Below are 19,131 nucleotides of genomic sequence, written 5' to 3'. Positions count from 1 at the left end.
AATCTGTGAAACAGTCAGTGGGTAGGATCTATTAGCTCCAAACTTTAGAAAAACAATGACAAACTATTTTTTTAAAATCACGCCTGTCTCTCATACTTTAAGTCGTAACTAAGTCTCAACATTCAGATATTCTGCATTTCAATTAAAATTCTATTTTCCACCCACATAAAAAAATAACACAAACGCAAAGTAATCTACCAGAAAATACATCATTTGCCATTTTGTCACTTAAAAATGTGAAAATTAAGGATCAGAGTAAATACATCCAAAGCATCCAACAATCTACACGAATGTGTAGAAACAGGCAAAAAGCCTGTATTTTCCAAAAAGGTTGCATTTGCAAATCAAGGTGTTCCAACAGCTGTCAGCCAATAAAAAAATCCAGCTAAAAATATGCAAAATGAGATTAAAATTGTGTATTTAAAGCAAGCTCCTCCTGCGTGCCGCCTTAACTCACTATGAAAATCACTCACACTCCATTTCAGTAAAAGAAAAAAATTATAATATGCTAGTAGTGCTCTGAGGCCTTCATACTAAGGAAGAAATAAACTTTGAAGGACAAATTGGACCAAAATTCATGACATTTCCACCAGTAGGTGGAAGCTGTAGCACCCAGTGGAAGCATCACAATTATTTTTAATTCTGTAAAATTATTATATTCATGAAACACTCCGCCTACAGCTTTCACTGGCGCATGTCTTCCCTAAAGGAACTCCCCATATTTCAATAAAAGTAATTCAGCTGTTTTGAGAAGATGCCTGGATGGTAACATACCAATCCTCACATGCAGATTCACAGCCATTTCAGCAAGAAGCCCCTGTCTTTGCCAGCAGCTGCCCCTTGCAAGCCAGGGGTGGGCCATGATGCTGCACCTCAGAGCCTTTAATCCACAGAGACTTTAATCCACGTAGAGAAAACTCCCTAAACCGGGAGGAAGTATTTCCCCTTCCGGTCCCGAAGTCCCACACGATGCATGGCTAAGTCACTGAAACCCACTTTTCATGGTACAGACACAGAAAGCACAGACTACTGCTTGCTGGAGCTAAAGCAACTGTTTGTTCTGCTTCTCCCTCGCCTCATCCTGAACTACACAATCCCATCCCCTCGGGCTCTCATCATGCCCTTCCATGAGCCACTCTAACTCTCTAGTTAAATCAGCTGAGAGGAACGTGAACTCTTCCATGCTCCGAACATCTCAGCAACGATGATTGTGTACAGCATCCCACAGACCCGCAGCCTAAAACGATGTTCATCACTTTCTGGGCACCAGGCTCAACACCAACAAAGCCAGCCTTGCAGTCATGCTCTTCTTCTACCAAGACATCAAAGAGCCAGGAAACAAGCATGTGACGCTATCAAAGGGTTGAGTATTGATGGAGAGGGAGAACAGAGACAGACATACCCAACCAGGGTATGTAGACATCTTAAACAGAGCATTCCCTTCTCTGCCTGCCAAAAATCAGTGGACATGAGAATTACATCCTCAGCTCCTCTGGTATTGACTTCTCCCCCACTGACTTCCCCCTATTAAACAGGATTCACGTCTTCTCATCTCACCTGGTCTGGGGGAAGCTGCAAGGGTCCTAAAGACAAACTTGAGGCAGGAGACATCATCAGCAGTGACAGTCATCCTGAGGTCAGAACAGTATTTTGATACTGCAGTAAACAAGGTCTGCGGCCACACATGCAACAAGTAGGAAGCACTGAAAAGCTGTGCACTTCTGTGAGCGCAGTCACTCCTGAAGAATGAAGAGAAGTCCTATGGAACGAATGGACAGCATCACAGCCCATCCTTGTAGGGAGGCCAAACCACACACAAGCCACCTCAACTTTTGTTTCATTCTAACTGCACGTGACACCAGGTAATCTTAACAGTCGTCTGTGAAGACCTGGGGTTTATCTTTAGTGTAATATACTATCTCCTTTCCAGCCAACTGATTCCAACAACCCCATTCTCATACTTCTGCTAAGAATACAGTCTTGGAACGCCTGACAACACGCAGCTTCCCAGTGAAAGTGCCTTCACCTGGATGAGAGTCACAGGAGCATCTGAAGTCATGTCAGTGTTCTAAACACAAAGTCCTTTATCACCCCTCAAGGACAGCATTTCTCTGTATTTTACAAATGAGGAGGGAAATACAAACACCCGGAGGAGGAATACAATTTCTTTCCAACCCTTGCACACTGTCAGCTTCTGAAGCACGAGATGTGATCACTCCCTATTTTAGCATGCATGACTACCAATGTTGTTGCTCACAAAAATTATCTGGTCCCTTTTTAAAATCCAGTTAACGGTACTTAACTTCAGGCTTTTCTACACAATTAGTGGATGGATGGAGGTGAATGCACGGATAACAACATCTTGCTATGCGTTATTTGCTGTTAATAAAATGAAAGAACCTTGCTCTCCATTTATACTTGTCAAATCAGTATTTAAACAAAACCAAATCTGGAAAGAAAAACAAATGTGAACACAACTGTGCAGCATTACGATACAACATCTGATTCCCGCATTCCAATTCTCTCGCTCTCAAACACTGCAATGTATCACAGACATATTTAAAAATAATGTCACTGATATCAACTACAAAAACACCAAGAAAATCCTCAGACAATATTGGCTTAGCCAGTGGAATGTGTAATTCTTGTCTTCATACTATCACTTCCTTTCATGAAAAATACTGGAAATATCTTTTTGCCAGGTTAACCAACTCTGACTTCAATCTTGCTGACATTTCTTAAGTATAGCTGAGTAATTCCATTCATATGCAAATTGTACAATAAGCCGTGAGTAGCAGCACTTGCAAAGACTCCCTCAGAGATGAGCATTTACTCTGCCCAAGTCTAATCTGCAGTGACGTATCTGAAATGAAACAAGGCCCAAAAGGTGCAGCCCCAACAACTTACAGGCGGCGTGTTTTCAGCCTTGATGTTGTGTTTTCTTTCACTTTGTGGGGAATTTTAAATATTAAAGAGATGAAAGAATCGAGAACTGAGATTGCATCTGTTGCCATCACAATTTAACCACAGTCCATGTATTTATACAGTGGAATCTCCAAAATAACACTGCATCTGTTAAGATGACAGTGTTTTTCCATGGGCTGTGCTGTGTTATAGCGGAGTTACTCCAAAGCTATTGCTTTTGAAGTGCTGATTGCGATCCACCCCAAATTCTTTTCGTAATCTTCCTCAAACGCGTTGAACTGTGAAGCTGTTGTTTCTCAGTATGGCTTGGGAACAACAAAACCCTAATACATCTCATCAGTGGGCATTTGGCACAGGAGCCTTACAGCTAATGTAACATGTTTGTTTAATAGTGAACTACTAGAAGAGATACACAAAACACAAACCATGTAAAAACAGATGTCCATTTCACACGTTTCTGCTGAAGTCCAGAACCACCACTACATACACACGCTCACTCAAATGCATTTCTCTGTCTGTGCCTTATTTCTGTAGGATAACAACTGAACCAACTTAAAAAGACCTTTGTTCATTCACTGGTCACACTGGCCACGTTACAGAACCACAACCCATCGAAGCGTATACAAGCTCAAATTTTTGAAAGGACTCTCATAATCTAGTTTAAATATTAAATACATATTAAGTGCCTCTTGTTGAGACACAATATCAATGAAAATACTTGTCCACTGTAGCCAGCCTACTCAAATACAAACATTTTATTAGCACACACACGAAAAAGTAAACAGACAAACAAACAATCAAGACCTTCAGTCACTCCCAAACAGGACCCAGGCAGGCTCAAGTCACAGTCTCAAACCAAGCCAAGTCTCAAATTTGGAACAACAAATGTGCTTTTCTTAAACCCCATTTTTGCCCTTTTGTACAGTAACAACTGCAGAGACTCAACCTCCGTCATGGGTGTAGTCTTGGAAGAGCTGCAAGGGAATACCAACATAACTTCTTAAAACAAAATCTCCATATCCAAGGCATGTGAGCAACAAGACTAGCAGACCCTTCGGGTTTTGGCATTCTCCTCCACACACAAATGGCCCTATGTCCTACTGGTCTGCAATTTTCCTACCCCCAGTCTTGGTACTTCTCAGGTCCAAGGAAGAGGAGCAAAGGACACACAATAATAGCAACTTATATGCATCTTGACACAGTCAGATGTTCACTCCCTCCGTAATTCCCGGGAGGCATGGCATTTGCAAGGGCAAGACAGCAATAAAATGCACATCCACCTAAAAAAAAAAAAAAAAGGCAAAAACAAAACCCCACAAGCTTCAGCCATAATGAACTGAAAGAAGATGTTAACTGCAATCAGTACAGAACCACAAGCTGCTTCCACCTGCTGGGGATACAGAACAACCGGGGAGAAGCCGCAGCTAAAAATCCCGTCGTGGCAGCCAGACACCATCGCAATTCCAGCAGGCTCTCTCCTCCATCCCAGTGGGTGCATGAACTCTTAACATAGTTTGTGCCATCATCGTGTTAAGTGTCTCTCAACACTGGTTCTCAGCTAAAATAAAGGTGGAGCCACCTGAAAGTTTAACAAGAACAATCCACGCTATTTAACTCTATCAGTATTTTGGAGAACAAACCAAATCCTCAGTGGGATACATGAAATTTGACTAGAAAAGACAACAGTAACAATTTAACTACACATCAGAACCCCCGGGGAGAAAGCAACAAAACCACCACAACTGAAGTAATTTCTGCACTGGCAAAGAGCACAAGAGATAGGACAAACAAGGGATTTCCATTGCGATGCCAAACGTTGCTCCAAGATCAGCCGGGCAGGGCAAATAAACGCGTTTGTTCCTACAGTGCAGCGCCAGAGCCTTCACTGCTCCGGTGCCGTGTCTGCAACGTGCTTTTAAGCCTCTCAAGGTACGTACCAGTCTCACATAGAAGGACCCAAGGGGAGGTGACAGAAGTGTCAGGGAAGCAAAATGTACTACTTGTAGAGGGACAAAACGTGGAGATGACTCTAAACTGAAGCCAATGCAAATAATGAGGACACCACCCCAGTGAGATGCAGGGATAAGGCCCTTAAGAAGCTCAAGCCAATTCTCCTCTAAAAGTTTGGTTACAGACTGTTTCCAGGAGCAGATGCTATTCGACCTTGCTCCAAACTGCTGTATCCGTTTGATTTTGAACTAGCCATCTCTGTAAGAAAACCTTCCACTTTCAAAAAAACTTCTTATTTCTGAGGGCTTCTCTATCACACATCATTTTAGGGTTTTTTTCTACACTATAAACTACTTTGGGAGCTTACTTCTCAAAGGTAACGAGCTGCCTGTCTACAAAAATCAGGAAAACCAGCGCGGTGTCAATTTATTTTTGGGGAAGCTGGTTTTGCATCCAAGAGACCTGGAATTCTCTCCTTCCCCACCAATAACCTTTTCCAAACACAACAGTTCAGCTCTTGCAAAGTTTTCCTGTGCATACAGATCAGGAACACTTCCCAAGCTGAGTACCATGATCCATAAGCAAACCAGATATAGTGCCCCACTAAGTTTAAGGGAAAACCTTCCACTACCTTGCTGAAGCACTTCTTACAAACCCACAGCAACGCTAACAAAAATGAGTAAATAACACAACACGATGCTCTCCTGACCTTACCAACACACAGCTACTAGCAAGACCTTTCAGCTGCTGTGCTTACAGAAGTTTCATCCCATACTCTCCACGTTTCAGTAGAAATATGTATATAACTAAACATAAACTCAGCACCTTATTCCTCCCTGCCACTTCATCTCCTGTCTGGTACAAGAACTGCCACCATACCACAATTTAAAGATAATGACGTGCCCCATACTTGAGAATCCCACATTCAGCTGCAGTTACCTACTGTATTCCAGTAGTAACAAATGGAAGAGATACTTCAAAGAACACATTATCCCAGCTCTAATTTATGCATGCTCTCTCTTACCATCAGGCCATTTATTTTAAACTTGTCAGATATACTTGTAATGTAGCATCATGAATAATTTAAAAAGTAATCTGTATAAACCAAGTTTATAAACTTACCAGCAGGTACAGTACCTTTCATTCAAGCAGACTGCACTCTGATAAAGTACAAGGCATCTTTGACTACTTCAGCACGTGCTCATTTCATGCACTCTCAACTTCACAAAAAATTCTTCTTTCCTGCCTCCAATCAAACCCCCCGCTATTTGCACAGTATTGTGTAACTGGGGACTTACAGGAGTAGCGTACTCGCTTGTGAACTGTTCATACTGAAGGAGAAAACTATAAAGCTTTAGGAAACGATCAGTAAAAATGACCCACCACCCATTCAACAGCAGGGGAAAAAAAAAAAAAAACACACATGTAAATTTTGTCTCTAACATTAAGAATTCAGATATTCTCTGCATTTGCCTGATGCTGTCACATTCTGACACTGCTCCCCTCCACAGGCAGAAAGGATGTTGAGCAAAGAACTCCAAAAAAAGCCCACTTGTTAAGAGAAAGTGTTTTGGTCAGAGTTGATGCTCACACTTCCAAGTAAACAGAGCTATCTTTACAGCATGTAATGGCACCAATAAGAGGTTTGCAGATAACACTCTCCCCCACTGGTCAGAGCTATTTCAATATGTGCCTCGCTGGCAACACATAGCAAATGAGCTCGTTTAGTCACTGGACTTGCCCAAAACACACATCTTCACAAACTAAGTACTCGCAAAAGCAGGACACGTGTCTATTTTATATACTATTACAGTAAAACACATACATGTGCAGTTCACCTGTCCCCTGCTTAAAAAGTTTCTTAATTGTATATGTACACTTTGTCAAGTCAACAGCATAGCATAAAGTTCTTAAAGCACAACCTAGTTAGCACTTCTCTTCAGTGACAATCTCTACATGAAATATTAGTTATTACTGAAATGACTTTGTGCTGCTACAAAAGTATACATTTGCTGTTCTACTAAAATATTTACTAAGTGGATTTGTTCCTCTAGAGGAATAATCCTAGTACTTTATTGAGGTGTGAGGTCCCTTCTCACTGGGTTAGCTCAAAGACCACAGTCTCCTTGAAAAACTGGGTCACTGAACATATAGATGCTTACTTCTGCTCATACCATCAAGTTTAACAAGGAACAGATTAACAGGAAATGTACATGTCTGGATATTTCCAAAATAATAAATAAATAAAACTATATTACATTAAAGCTTACAAGTCATATGCAAATCAATCTGTAAATAAATAGTAATTTTGCTTTTCAGCACATTTTAAATAATCTTGTGCCACAACAGCAACTTCTCGAGGATATCAACATTGAAAAAGTTAATTGGTGTCTTGAAAGATATCCTAAGGGAACTGCTCATATTTAGTATTTGCAAAGGTTAAAAAGAAAAACTTTCAGTGATTAATGCAAGTTAAACCTTCACAACACACCACCACGGTAACACCAGTTTTGCCAGAATGCACCTCCTTAATTAATGAGTAAGCCAAACTACTATCAAACCTCTTCAGCAAAAACAAGTCCTGCCTAAGGGAACTAGAGCCTATTTTTGAGCTTGAGGACTTGGTGCAGCTCTGTCTGCAGAGCACCGAAATGTATGGATGAACATGGTATGTTGCTAACCATGTGCCGGTCCTCAAAGTCTGTCTCAGACAGTTCTGGACAGAAAAAAAGACAAATACAGTACTACAAAAATCAGTCCAGATTGTACCTGTCATGACTTGGCTAAAGGGGAAAAAAAAACAACTCCAAAAATCCACACACGAAACAGGCTGGCTAACAACCGCAAATGTGTCTTCATCAACTACTGTTTGTTGAGTGCCGCTTTTGTACAATAAAAAAAAAATAAATTATTCTTTTTAAAGTGGCTTTCATAAATCATAAAAACTAATCCAGCTAACCTACACAAAGAAGCTGTCTATACAATTTACAGTGATAGAAAAATTATACATGTCAAATATATCAAAATACTAAAACAGTATTTCTACCTTTCAAACAAATCATTGCATTCCTGAAGTCTTTTTGAACACAGAACTCTTAACAGCAGCACGTTCCATTACCACCTAAGCCCAGAAACCTTAAAAGCTCCACTTGGTCAGAAAGATCTGAAATAAACTGAAACTACAAATCTGCAACAACTTTAATTATGAGACTCTTGAGACAATTACTCAAACTGCAGCTTTTTTAAAATTTAGTAACATACACAATAGTTTTCAATAACAAACTGCAGTTTACCCATTCCTATGTGCGCACTCACACATATAAATAAAAAACAGCTGCTACTTGATAACGTCACAAAGCATTTCCAAACGGGAAAGCTTTACACTAAAATCCAAATAAGAATGTATTTAATTTCAGAAACCAAAGTTTCAAGAACTTTTCAGAAAGTTGTCACTGCTTCTCAGTTATCACCTTTTCAAGAAAGTAAAATAATGCTCACAAAATTTATTAATTTAACTACAGATAATCTAGAGAAATACTCTATTTTTTTTTTAAATAATTTAAATCAGTACACTTTGTAAGTTATGAACTTTAGGGCCATTACAGATGATGAGCTAGGTAAGTTGTTTTCTGTGTGGGATCATAAAGTTAACATCCAGTGTGAGAAAACAGGTTTCCTGCATATATTATTTCCTCTCTTTCAAAGTTCAGGACCATAAACTAACTTCTCTACAATGAAGTTTGTGGTAGCTCACAATTCACACAGATGGAATATACACATAATATAATTAATCATTTAACAAAATTGCCTCCTCTAGTCTCTCTGAGTTAATAGTTTCAGTGATCACTGGTAAAATCTACCTCAGAGTAAAAAGGAAAAAAAAAAAACACAACCTATTGGGGAAGAGAAAAAAAGCTTCAGTTAAACATGAACTGAAATTGTCCTTTAAAGCTAGTAGCTACAGTCCTGAAATGTATTTTAATTCTAAGTGTCAGACGCTTAAAAAAAAAAAATAAAATTCTCCTCACTGAAGACCTCCTCTTGGAAGATTTTTCTTAGCAAATGCCAGTTTAGCAGAAAATCAAACAGGATTTGAAAGAACTTTTCCCAAGGTAACATACACTGATAGAAATTAATTATTTACCAGTTAAGACAGATTCAAAAATCATCACATGGAAATTCCTCAACACTAGATTTCGTGCGTATATCTCAAGACGAAAACAATTTCAGTGTCACTGAAGTTGCGCTTTAACTATATTCTAGAATTAGGTTGAAGGAACAACTGGTCAGGGAAAAAGTGACATAAACATTAACACAATAGTTTATCAAATCTGAATTTCCCTATTGAAGCAATAAATCATGCATTCTGTTGTACTTCAGTTAAACTAACTGATCTGTCTTCTCGCTCTCTGCAGCCCCTTCCTCCTCATTTCTCACAACATACTCAAGACCTAAGTTAAATTTCCTTCACTTTATACAAACAAGAGTATTTCTCTCTCAAATGTTGGTTCAGCACTGAAACTTCTGAGCACACATCTTCCTTCCACACCCATTCCCTCTGCTTTCTCGCATTCTTAACACATTTTGCCTGATATTAGCTAAGTCACTACCATTTCCTAACCCTTTCAGTTTCTGAGTCATAACACGCCTTTGCTCCAGTTCTGCTATGGAAATGCTTTGAAAGCACAAGCTAACACAATCAAAAAAAAGTCAAAGTACTGCCCGGCTCACCGCTCCTTCCCATGGACTCCAGTCACCATCACTCCCTGAACACTTTCCTCTCTTTCTGGTGAGTCCGACTGATACCAATTCCTTAAACACTCTGGCATTTTCTGTTCACAACCTCAATTAGATAAGGAATTATCCAGCACCCATTTAACACCATCATTACCCACATATGAAAACGCTGATGGGAAAGCTGGGTGTATGTAATGCTGACACTCAGGAGGCCATCAGGGTTTTTACTAAGCAACCTGGGAGTGAGATTAAACACACAGCATGAGCTACTGTTTGTTAACATCAGAAGCATAAAATATAGCCTGGATAGACAAACAAAAAAGCTCAGAGCCAACACGAGCAGATCCATCAAGACAGCTATCAGTCTGAAGTACCATCAGATGTAAAACCATTATTTTTGTTCTAAATGTTTAACCGACTCCCTTCCAGACATTCCCTTTGTAAACATATACAAGAGTGAAAATCAAAACCCCATCATACTCAATGTAGAAAAGGAAGAAAACACCGAGTTTACACTTCATCTTAAACCCACCCTAGGATGAAACGGTCTCCAACAGTTGTAGTTTTACGCATTAAATGCATTGTTACGCCAGCACACTTGATCTTAACGAAAGGTCCTTTTTTATTTTTATTTTTGTGCCATTCTAACAAGATTTCTGGAAATTCTCAGCGTTTCTTAATGACTGGTTTTGAATCAGAAGCTTTCCACTGAAGCTACCTGCATTTTTAAAGAGGCTTCTGTCATACAACCACGAACAGATTTTATATAATTTAGCATTAAAGGGATGGGTCTCTCCCCTCCAGTTGTAACGCCTTTGTATTCCTATTTAGGAATGCCTTGCTTGTTTGACCGAAAATGGAAGTGCCTTTTAGCTATGACACAGTATATATGAAAAACAAATAAAAATTAAGATTAATCTTCCTTCCACTATTGTGGGGAGAGAGAAGAATATGAAGAGATGCAAAACATCTGCTCTGAAGATCATTTTTCCCCCTAACAGCAAAATTCTTTCAGCAATAACTCGTGAAAACAAAGGCTATTAAACTGTAAACTACAAAGACGATCGATTAGAGGCAGTATTCCGCTAAGACAAGTTTTTCAGCATATCTTCCCACATTTAAACGCCTAGATCTTCTTCAGAGGAAGGTTATTTCATTTGGGAGGTTTTTAATTGGGTCATTTTAGCTAAATGGCAACTGCGAACACTTCAGAGGACTGAAACCTGAAATCCTAACATACAGTTCCTGCGTTATTTTATTGCCAGAGCTGGGCGAGCGTTTTTATTTGAAGGTGTTCTGTACCAGGTAAGACAAGAAAAAAAATTGTAAGCGTGTATCCTCACAGTTTAAGGATACACCCGATCTCCTCCTCCTCTCCTGTTCTGTTTCTCCACACCACTCAATCCTTTGTAAGCCCTTTCCTGGAGAAGGGCACTGGGGTTTTGTTTTTAAACTTAAAGAGATTAATCTTCCCTCCTGCAAACAGCTCTAGCCAAAAAGTTCAACTGGTGGAAGTAAGACTGCGGCTCTCCAGCCCCGGCCGGCCCTGCCATTACGACGCAAAAGCCTGAGTTGGGCCTTAATTTGCAAGGAGTTAATTGGCATTCACCACTGGCTAATGAAACACAATATTACTCAACGTGCATTACAGACTCCATCTATGTGCTTCTTGCTCACTTTTGTTTTTTTGTAGTTGGCCCCACAGTCAGTACAGCCAAAGAACTTCCCTTTGTTTTCAACCTGAAACTACTACTTTTAGAAAAGCCTTTCTAGCTCCTAAATTCTTTACATTTAAAATGGAGAAAATTGATCAGTCCGTTCCTTCCCTCCAACAACACGTATTTCTCTGAAAGTGAGAGGCACACAACCACAGCTCCAGCTGAAAAACACACAGTGGAAGAAACTGAAGCATCAAGATGCAGCAAAGAAACATCCCTGTTTCTGCAGACGCCGAAGGAGAGGGAGCAGTTTTTAAAATGGTTGGGCTCCGAGGCACATCCACCATCTCCCCGTCTACGGAGAGACTCCAGACAACACGGGAAGGCTCATTTCACGCAAGAGATCCTCAATCCAGCGTGAGCCCGACGTACCAGAAGAAAACCGATGAGCACCGGGATTAACAGGGTGATGATTGCAGCCTAATCAATCGCAGCGCCAGCCAGCCCTGCCCCCTTTATTTCCCCCTGCGCGCGGAGGGGGCGGGCACTGCGATATAATCACAGGTTTGGAACGCACGAAAACAAAGTCGGGGCTTTTGCAACTCCCCAGCAAGACAGACGGACAGACAGCACGATCCGCAGGCGCTGAAGGGCGGGAGGGATGCGCCCACCCCCGTGCGCGGCGGACCCGGCTGCTCGCTGCGCGGCCGCGCACAATGAACCACGTTTTTCCCCTCGGTGCAGCGCTCGCACGCGCGGAGGAAGCCGCTCGCACGATGCGAAGTCAACTGCACAAACCTTAATGCTGGGTACAACACAGGTGCTTAAAAAAAAAAAAAAGGCAAAAATCACCTTTAAGACTATAGCCCATCCGGCCGTCAAACGCTTCTATTTATGCACAAGCGTAAAGTATCAACATAGAAATTCATTTAAAAAAAAAAAAAATAGTAACAGCAGACTGTGACCTTTAGATTGCGGGATGCCACCGTAATTCTGCACCCCGAGCAGAGCGAGTGAAAGCCCTTCTCGGCAGCAAAGTGGCAATAAAAGGCCAGGCGCTTATTTCCAGGAATTCTTCACTCCCTATGGCAGGTTATTGCATACAGCCTCTAAATATTGACAAAGATCAAGCTCTTTCCATGCGGGGAAAGAAAGCACAGTTCTTCCCAGCCTGGGAGTGTTTACTACGCAGCTCGCAGCCCTGGCTGCAGAGCTCTAAACACTGCACCGGGCGCTGGAGGGGGGTCAGGAGTAGTACGCGGGTCAGGTGGGGGAAACACAAAGGAGGGCACGGGTGGGCATCACCTCCTCCTCCGGGCTGGGGGCTGCGGCTCCGCCGAGCCCGCGTGTGAAACCAGCCCGGCACCCCCGGGGAAGGAAGGGACGGGGGGGCAGGAATGGACGGGAGACGCGCAGCCCCCGGTTGTTAAATGCGCTGGATGAGCAGCCGCGTAACAGGAGGAAAACACGCGCATCCCTGCGGGCAGGGGCGAAACCCGCTCCCGGCGGCGGGAAGCGGCGCGCTCCCCGGGAGCCCCTCGCCGACCCCCGCACACGCACCGCCACGCACCCGGGGAGCCCCTCGCCGACCCCCTCCCACGCACCCCCAAACACACAGAGGCAGCCGACGCCCTCACACCCGCCCCTCCGACGGGGAACCCCTCCGCGGTTCCCTCGCACGCCCCGGCCCCCCGGCCCCCCCCCCCCCCCCCCCGGCCGACACGCACCGTACTCACTTTCCCCATTTGTTGGCCACAGACAAAGTGCGGCGAAGACGAGCAGAAACCCCCAGACGACGGCGAGGGACCCTCCTCCAGCGCCAGACTTCATTCCTCTTTTTTTAATTGAACAAAATCCCCCTTTCCGAAAAAGAAAAAAAAAAGTCCAAAATTGTTCGTGTTTTTTTTTTTCCTCTCCCCGTCCTCTAAAAATAACGAAGGAGGCAAAAAGGCGGACGAGAAGTGGGGCTGGATAAATAAATCCACGTTGCCTCAAGAAACGAAGGAAAACAAGACCCTTCGGAGTGGCAAACCGGAGGGTTTTTGAGGTCCCTGGGTGTTGATCTTCCGGAGCAACCACACCAAAAATACACAGATATTCAAGATGTATTAACGGCAACAACAACAAGGCATGAAAGCCCCGGGGCGACGCTGTCTCCGGGGCGGGCTCCGGGGCGGCGAGGCGGGGGGCGCCGCCGTCTCCCCTCAGCGCTGGCTGCAGTGGTACATCGTGCACAGGAGCCGCAAACATGAGGCACATCGGGGCTGGCAGTCTGCATCTTCAACCTCCATTTTCGAACACCGCACACAGAGGCAGCGCGCACACACACACGGAGACACAAAAACTGGGAGGGCTAAGGGGGGGGAAGTGGAAGGGGGGGGGTGAGGGGGGGGGGTGCGACCCAGACAATCTTATTACAAAACAACAACAGCTTCTCCGTCCCTCCGCGCGGGGACGGGGCTGCCCTGGCGGGATCCTCCCGGCTCCTCTCCCCGCTCAGCGAGAAGGCGGGGGGGGGGGGGGGGGAACCCACCCCACGCACAAACCACCACCCACAACAACACCACCACAAGTCCGGCTGGCTGCAGGGACTTGAAATGCGGAATCTGGAACGAAAATGAATTAAAAAAAGCTTCCCTTCTACTCCTCCTCTTCCTCTCCTCGGCGCCGCTGCCACAGGCTCCTTCTCCCCAAAAAAAAAAAAAAAAAAAAAAAAAAAAAGAAAAATCCAGGACACACACACAAAGCAGCAGCAGGGCGAGCGGAGCAGCTCAGCACCCCGCCTCCTCCCCCCGCAGCTCTCCTCCTCGCATCCCTCCGAGCCGCCTCGCCATCGCGCCGGGGGCGGGGGGGGAGGAGGAGGAGGAGGAGGAGGACGACGACAACAACAACAACAACAACAAAAACCACCCAGCGAATTTGTAAATCCTTTTCCTTTTTTTTTTTTTTTTTCCCTCCTCCTCTGGGTGTGCGCGCGCTGCAAACCTTCCCCTCGCGCTGCCCAGCCCAAGGAAGGGGGAGGGGGAGCCGGGAAGAGGTGTGTGTGTGTGTGCGCGTGTGTAAGCTGGGGGGGCGGCGGGGAGACGAGGAAGGCGATCCGGTTTGCTGAAGGTCAAAGCCCAGGAGCTTGTTGCGAAGGGTCTGTAATTCCTCCGGGGAGAGAAGGGGGGGGAAGGGTCTGCTGCTGCTGCTGCTCCTCCCAATTAATTCGCCGCTCGCTTGCAGCAGGGTTTGCTGCGCTCTGCTGCCGCGTCTCCCCCCCCTTATCCTCCTCCTCCTCCTCCTCCTCCGCGCTGGCTCCCTTTGCACGACGGAGAGGGAACGCTGGTAAACAAGAACCTCGGCGTCGCTCCGCCGCGCCTGCTGCCGCCGCCGCCGCCGCTGCTTCTCCTCTCTGCGGCCGCACGGGAACGGGGCTCGCGCCCGCCCTCTCCCTGCCAGGCGCGCGCACGCGCCCTCGCTCGCACAGAGGCGCGCGCTCACGTCCCGCCTCCCCCCCCCCCCCCCCCCGCCGCTCGCGGGCACCCCTCGCCCAGGCGGCGGCGGCGGCGGCAGCGGCGCGCGCGGAGGCGGCGGCGCCGGGGCGCGAGGCAAAAGCCGGAGCGGCCGCACGCGGAGCGGAGCGCGGCGGCTGCACCCCGGGCTGCCGCCGGGCCGGGCCGGGCCGGGCCGGGTCCGGCGCTCCTGCTCCTGCCTCTGCTCCGGCGTCCGCGCCAACGGGGAAGGGAGAAAAGGAGGCGGCGACGGAGCCGTGATGCCTGCACCGAGCATCCTGCGGGGCGCAGGAGGAAAGCGCGGCGGGAGAACCAACGAGCGACCCCCTGCTAGTGGAAGCACCTCTGTGTTCTTCAGAAATGGAAAAAAAAAAAACCAAAAACCCACACATAAAAAGGAAGGGCCCGAGTTAGGAAGAAAGAGAAACATGTAGCTTTGGTTTTCACGAATTCTGGTTATTTGCTGCTCTCGCTCCTCTGGATGAACACCAGAGAGGCTGAGCCTGAGGGACGCTGTGCTTAGGGCCGCCGTTTAGGCAGGAGGGAGGGAAGGGGACGCCAAGGCTTGGCTCACCTGAGGGGACAAACAGCGGCGGAACCTGTCCCCTTCCATACTCACCATCTCCGCTGAATACTCCAATATTGTCTGTTCCGTGCACGTTTCCCCGCTGTTCGCTAGTCTCCTGCAATGACATTGTACACCCAGGCCCCAAATGGGGAGAGACGGGGTTAGTTGAAGCAGAAAAGGTTTGGGCTTTTCGGAATCGGAAAACATGGGCCGTGTTCCCACTGTTCCACCGAAGCTCGTAGTAGCCGTGCTGCTGCACAGCATATGGGTGTCCTGAGTAGTCACAGGTTTGTTGCGGTACTTTGGCATGGGGAGATACCAAAATGATGCTGAAGTATAAGAATGCAGACATCTGCGAGCACTAGCTATATTTTAGCTTAAAAAAAAAAAGCTACATTAAGAAATATGCAAATGTCACATTATTAATGCAAATGTCAAAATCAAGTCTTCACATTTAAACCTAAATTCTGCTTGAACATCCTGTATTACAATAGCCTTCAGTTACTACATAATTTTCCACAACCTTGTACATGTTTTCCTTCTCATAGTTTCTCCGTCCATTTTTATGCCATTTGCCTTGTCGGAATGATCCGGTATTGTTGTCTGAGTTACACATGAGCTCTCATACCCCTTAGGAAAGATGCAAAGGCATTATTCTGCATCACAGAAGTTGGGGGAAATTCCTCACTGAGTACAGCAGGAGCAGAATTGCCCCACGTATCCACGACTGTGTCAATAACCCAGTAATTAGTCAAAGCACAGTGCGTGCCCATTGGGGTGGTAGCACAACTCTTTCAGATTCAGTGCAGGAAAATAAGGCATTTACTCATGAAACTGTCCTGGACTGCCACGCATGTGTCTACTATAGACTATCAACTGCGTGCAGGCTTTCAAGGCTTCAGTTAAATTAGACCAGAAAGATCTTCATGTCCAGTAAATTTTTCCTATTGCTCTGTACAGCTGTGCCAGACACCGAGCGGAACAAGTGTCCTTTCTGTGCCTGTTATGGCATTGATGCAGCATAAATTCTAATGTGTTATTTACAAATTAATGTATTGTTTCGTAAAGACAGAGCTGAAGTGGGAACTGGGTATCATATATCATTCTTCTGTCATAAAGAACTTTTATTATTGTAAAATAGCCTTTCTTTCATTACTTTGACGAATAGGGTAAGCCATGGACAAGCATGTTGTACTGGATGCCATACAAGCAGAGAACAAAAAGATGCGCTGTTTCCCCAAAGAGCTTACAGCCTCATATAAACACAATCCTATAGGTGTCGTAACATAGTTTGTTTCTGGAATCTGACAGATTCTTTTAAAAGGAAAAAAAAATATATATTATAATCACAGTCCAATGTTGAACTGGAGGCGTTCACAGTGCTCTCCATCTTCCCAAGCTGCCAATGTGAAATTCATAATTTGGAATTGTTTGGCTGGACTCTGCCAGGACATCTTGACCTTTTGTGCTGTGGAGGTACATGGGAAGAAGCCCTTTTTCTGTGAATGCTGAGGTGCCCATAGCGCTGAACTCTGAAGAGGTTAAGAGGAGAGCTGTGCCCGGTGTTCAACTTTCCTCACCCTTTCACGTGTCCGGCAGCTTTCAGTGCCAGCCATGCACATGCACATGCTCAGCCTCAGTGCACGCTTTTAATCAGGTTCAGCTCCTATATGCTGGCATCTTTTTCCAAGAGTGGTCCTCTTATTTTCAGTGGAAATCTTTAAGTCAGCATTTTTCGGTGTGTACAACCACAGCATGGTCATATCTTTGACCATGAAAACCTCAAGCAAACTGTACTACCTGTGCCACGTGCAAAATTAAGAGTTATTATTTGGACAAATTAAAGGCAATTTTCATGGTAGTGTGCAAAGATGCTTCGTGATGAAATCTGTTTCTTTGTCGGCACTGTATGGCTCTGCTTTTATCTATACATCAGCGCAAAGGAGATTTATGTGAATAGTGAGTTTCATTTACTGGGATCCCAGGTCTGGCATCCTATTCTAGGCTGAACAATACTCAGATGCTAGAAGCAACTTGAATATCTTAAGCCTTTCTTGGGATCAGGAAGTGATTAAAAATGGTTTGTTGGAACTTCATCACAAGAAAGCAAAACCAACTGGATATAAAAATACCAGTGCAAAAGGGAAACGTTTCAGCCAATGGATTAAATGAGGTGGTCAAAATGCAAAATTCCTATAGCTCATAGTCTCCCCAAGTCCGTCTGAATACATGAAGGATGTGTTAGGAGAAGGCTTCCCAAGTTGTAGCCATTTGCAATCTTTGCTGAGATTTGGTGAAACCATCCCTCCATTTTTGCTTAATCTGTTTATTTTCTCAGGTTCATTCTCCCACCAACCTAGACCTCATTTCCACCTTTTTTACCTGCTGCCTCTTGCCCAACGGCTCAGCCTTGAGTTGTAGCAGTCACTGTTCTTTTGCTATTGCCAAGCAATTCATCATGGTCCCGATCTTTGGTAATGTCTCCTACATGAGGCCACTGATAATAAATAAAATGTTTTAAAAATAAGGTATGCACTGCTCAATGTATATTGTGTGTCTAGATTTGGGCAAAGTTCTCCCCTCTTTTCTTTTTGCACATACAGTCTGAGCTATAATTTTCATTAGTGTAAGAAATCATTTTGTCGTGACTCGATCTTCCCCAGTGGTAGAAAATTACTTTCTTCTCTGTCTCGTTGGTTCTACAATCATTCTTCCTCTCCGTTTGCACTGGGCTTCATGCCTCCCCTTTTTCCACTGCTAGTTTATGGTCCTTGAGATAGACAGATGGACAGAAAGAAACACATGAATACACACACACATTTTACCCTCTAGAGTGCGATGCCGAATGCCACCAGCATACCTGCGTCCTGTTTAAAATGCCGCTTAAGTGGAAAATTCAGGAAGTGTGGCAGTAGGGATGAAACAACGCGGTTAAAACAGCCACTGACCCCGGTCTCTCAAAACATATATCTGCCCAAGGCAAATATCCTAATACTCAGCCATATTTTAATTTTAACAGCAGTCTCACCGCTGCTTTCTGGGGCCATCATTGGGGAGAAAGAGGCCTCACTATTTTCCCTGCCTCAGTGCTTGTACTCCACATAGGCTTGACTAGACTTTATTTTGGCTTCTGCAACGCTTTCAGGGCAGACTGACCTCTTTACCAGACGCTAGCTTGTCATAACCTTTAAGCATCTGAACAACTAAGGGAGTAGTTTAAATTTATTCTCCTGCCTTCTCCAGCCGTGTCGGCTCCCCAGGACGAAGGTCAGCCATCGTGGAGCATGGCCTGTGTGCCTGTGTCTGCTCGAGGTGCTGCTTCTTCAAAGGTCTCTGCAGCTCCTTACATGGCTGTTGCCACGTTCCCAGCAGCAGAGAGCACCCACTGCAGCCACCTCCTCTTCTCCAGGGGCTCCTAATGTTGCCAGCTCACCTTGTTCAGGGTGAACGTTTCTGTTGTAGGTAGGTGTGGGTAGGAGTTGTGTGAGTGAGTGGTACATCTTTTACACAACTTGCCTGAGTGTGGTTTGTACACTTGAAGGACACACACAAATCCTTGGCCATCACTCCTTTTTGCCCAAAATCTCCATTTATAAGCTGCACATTATAGGCTCATAACAAGCCCTTCAATGTTAGGCAAAATGTGGGTTGCCCATTTTTACCACATTTGCCACTTTTTGCTCTGCTGTGAATTACATCACGTACCAATGACCTCCATGGGCTCAGTCTCCTCTCAGCAGGGGGACGGGAGCACAGCACACACTCAGATGGACACTGGGTAGACGGGTTACCATTGACT

The 19,131-nt window shown here is 44.9% G+C and overlaps 1 protein-coding gene across 2 annotated transcripts in view; it reads right to left on the bottom strand.

Moving 5' to 3' along the window:
• Positions 1-13,100, bottom strand: part of IGF1R (insulin like growth factor 1 receptor) — a 178,549-nt gene extending 165,449 nt beyond the window's left edge. For both annotated transcript variants that reach the window (XM_086620012.1, XM_086620014.1), the window contains exon 1: positions 13,007-13,100. In XM_086620012.1, coding sequence (XP_086476138.1) covers positions 13,007-13,100 — 94 coding nt within the window. The remainder of the gene's footprint in view (positions 1-13,006) is intronic.
• Positions 13,101-19,131: the final 6,031 nt, after the last annotated feature.

Source organism: Tauraco erythrolophus, chromosome 14 (genome assembly GCF_009769465.1).
Source record: "Tauraco erythrolophus isolate bTauEry1 chromosome 14, bTauEry1.pri, whole genome shotgun sequence".
Taxonomy (NCBI): Eukaryota; Metazoa; Chordata; class Aves; order Musophagiformes; family Musophagidae; genus Tauraco; species Tauraco erythrolophus.
Note: the sequence above shows the minus strand (reverse complement) of the source record. Positions and strands in the feature narration are given on the sequence as shown.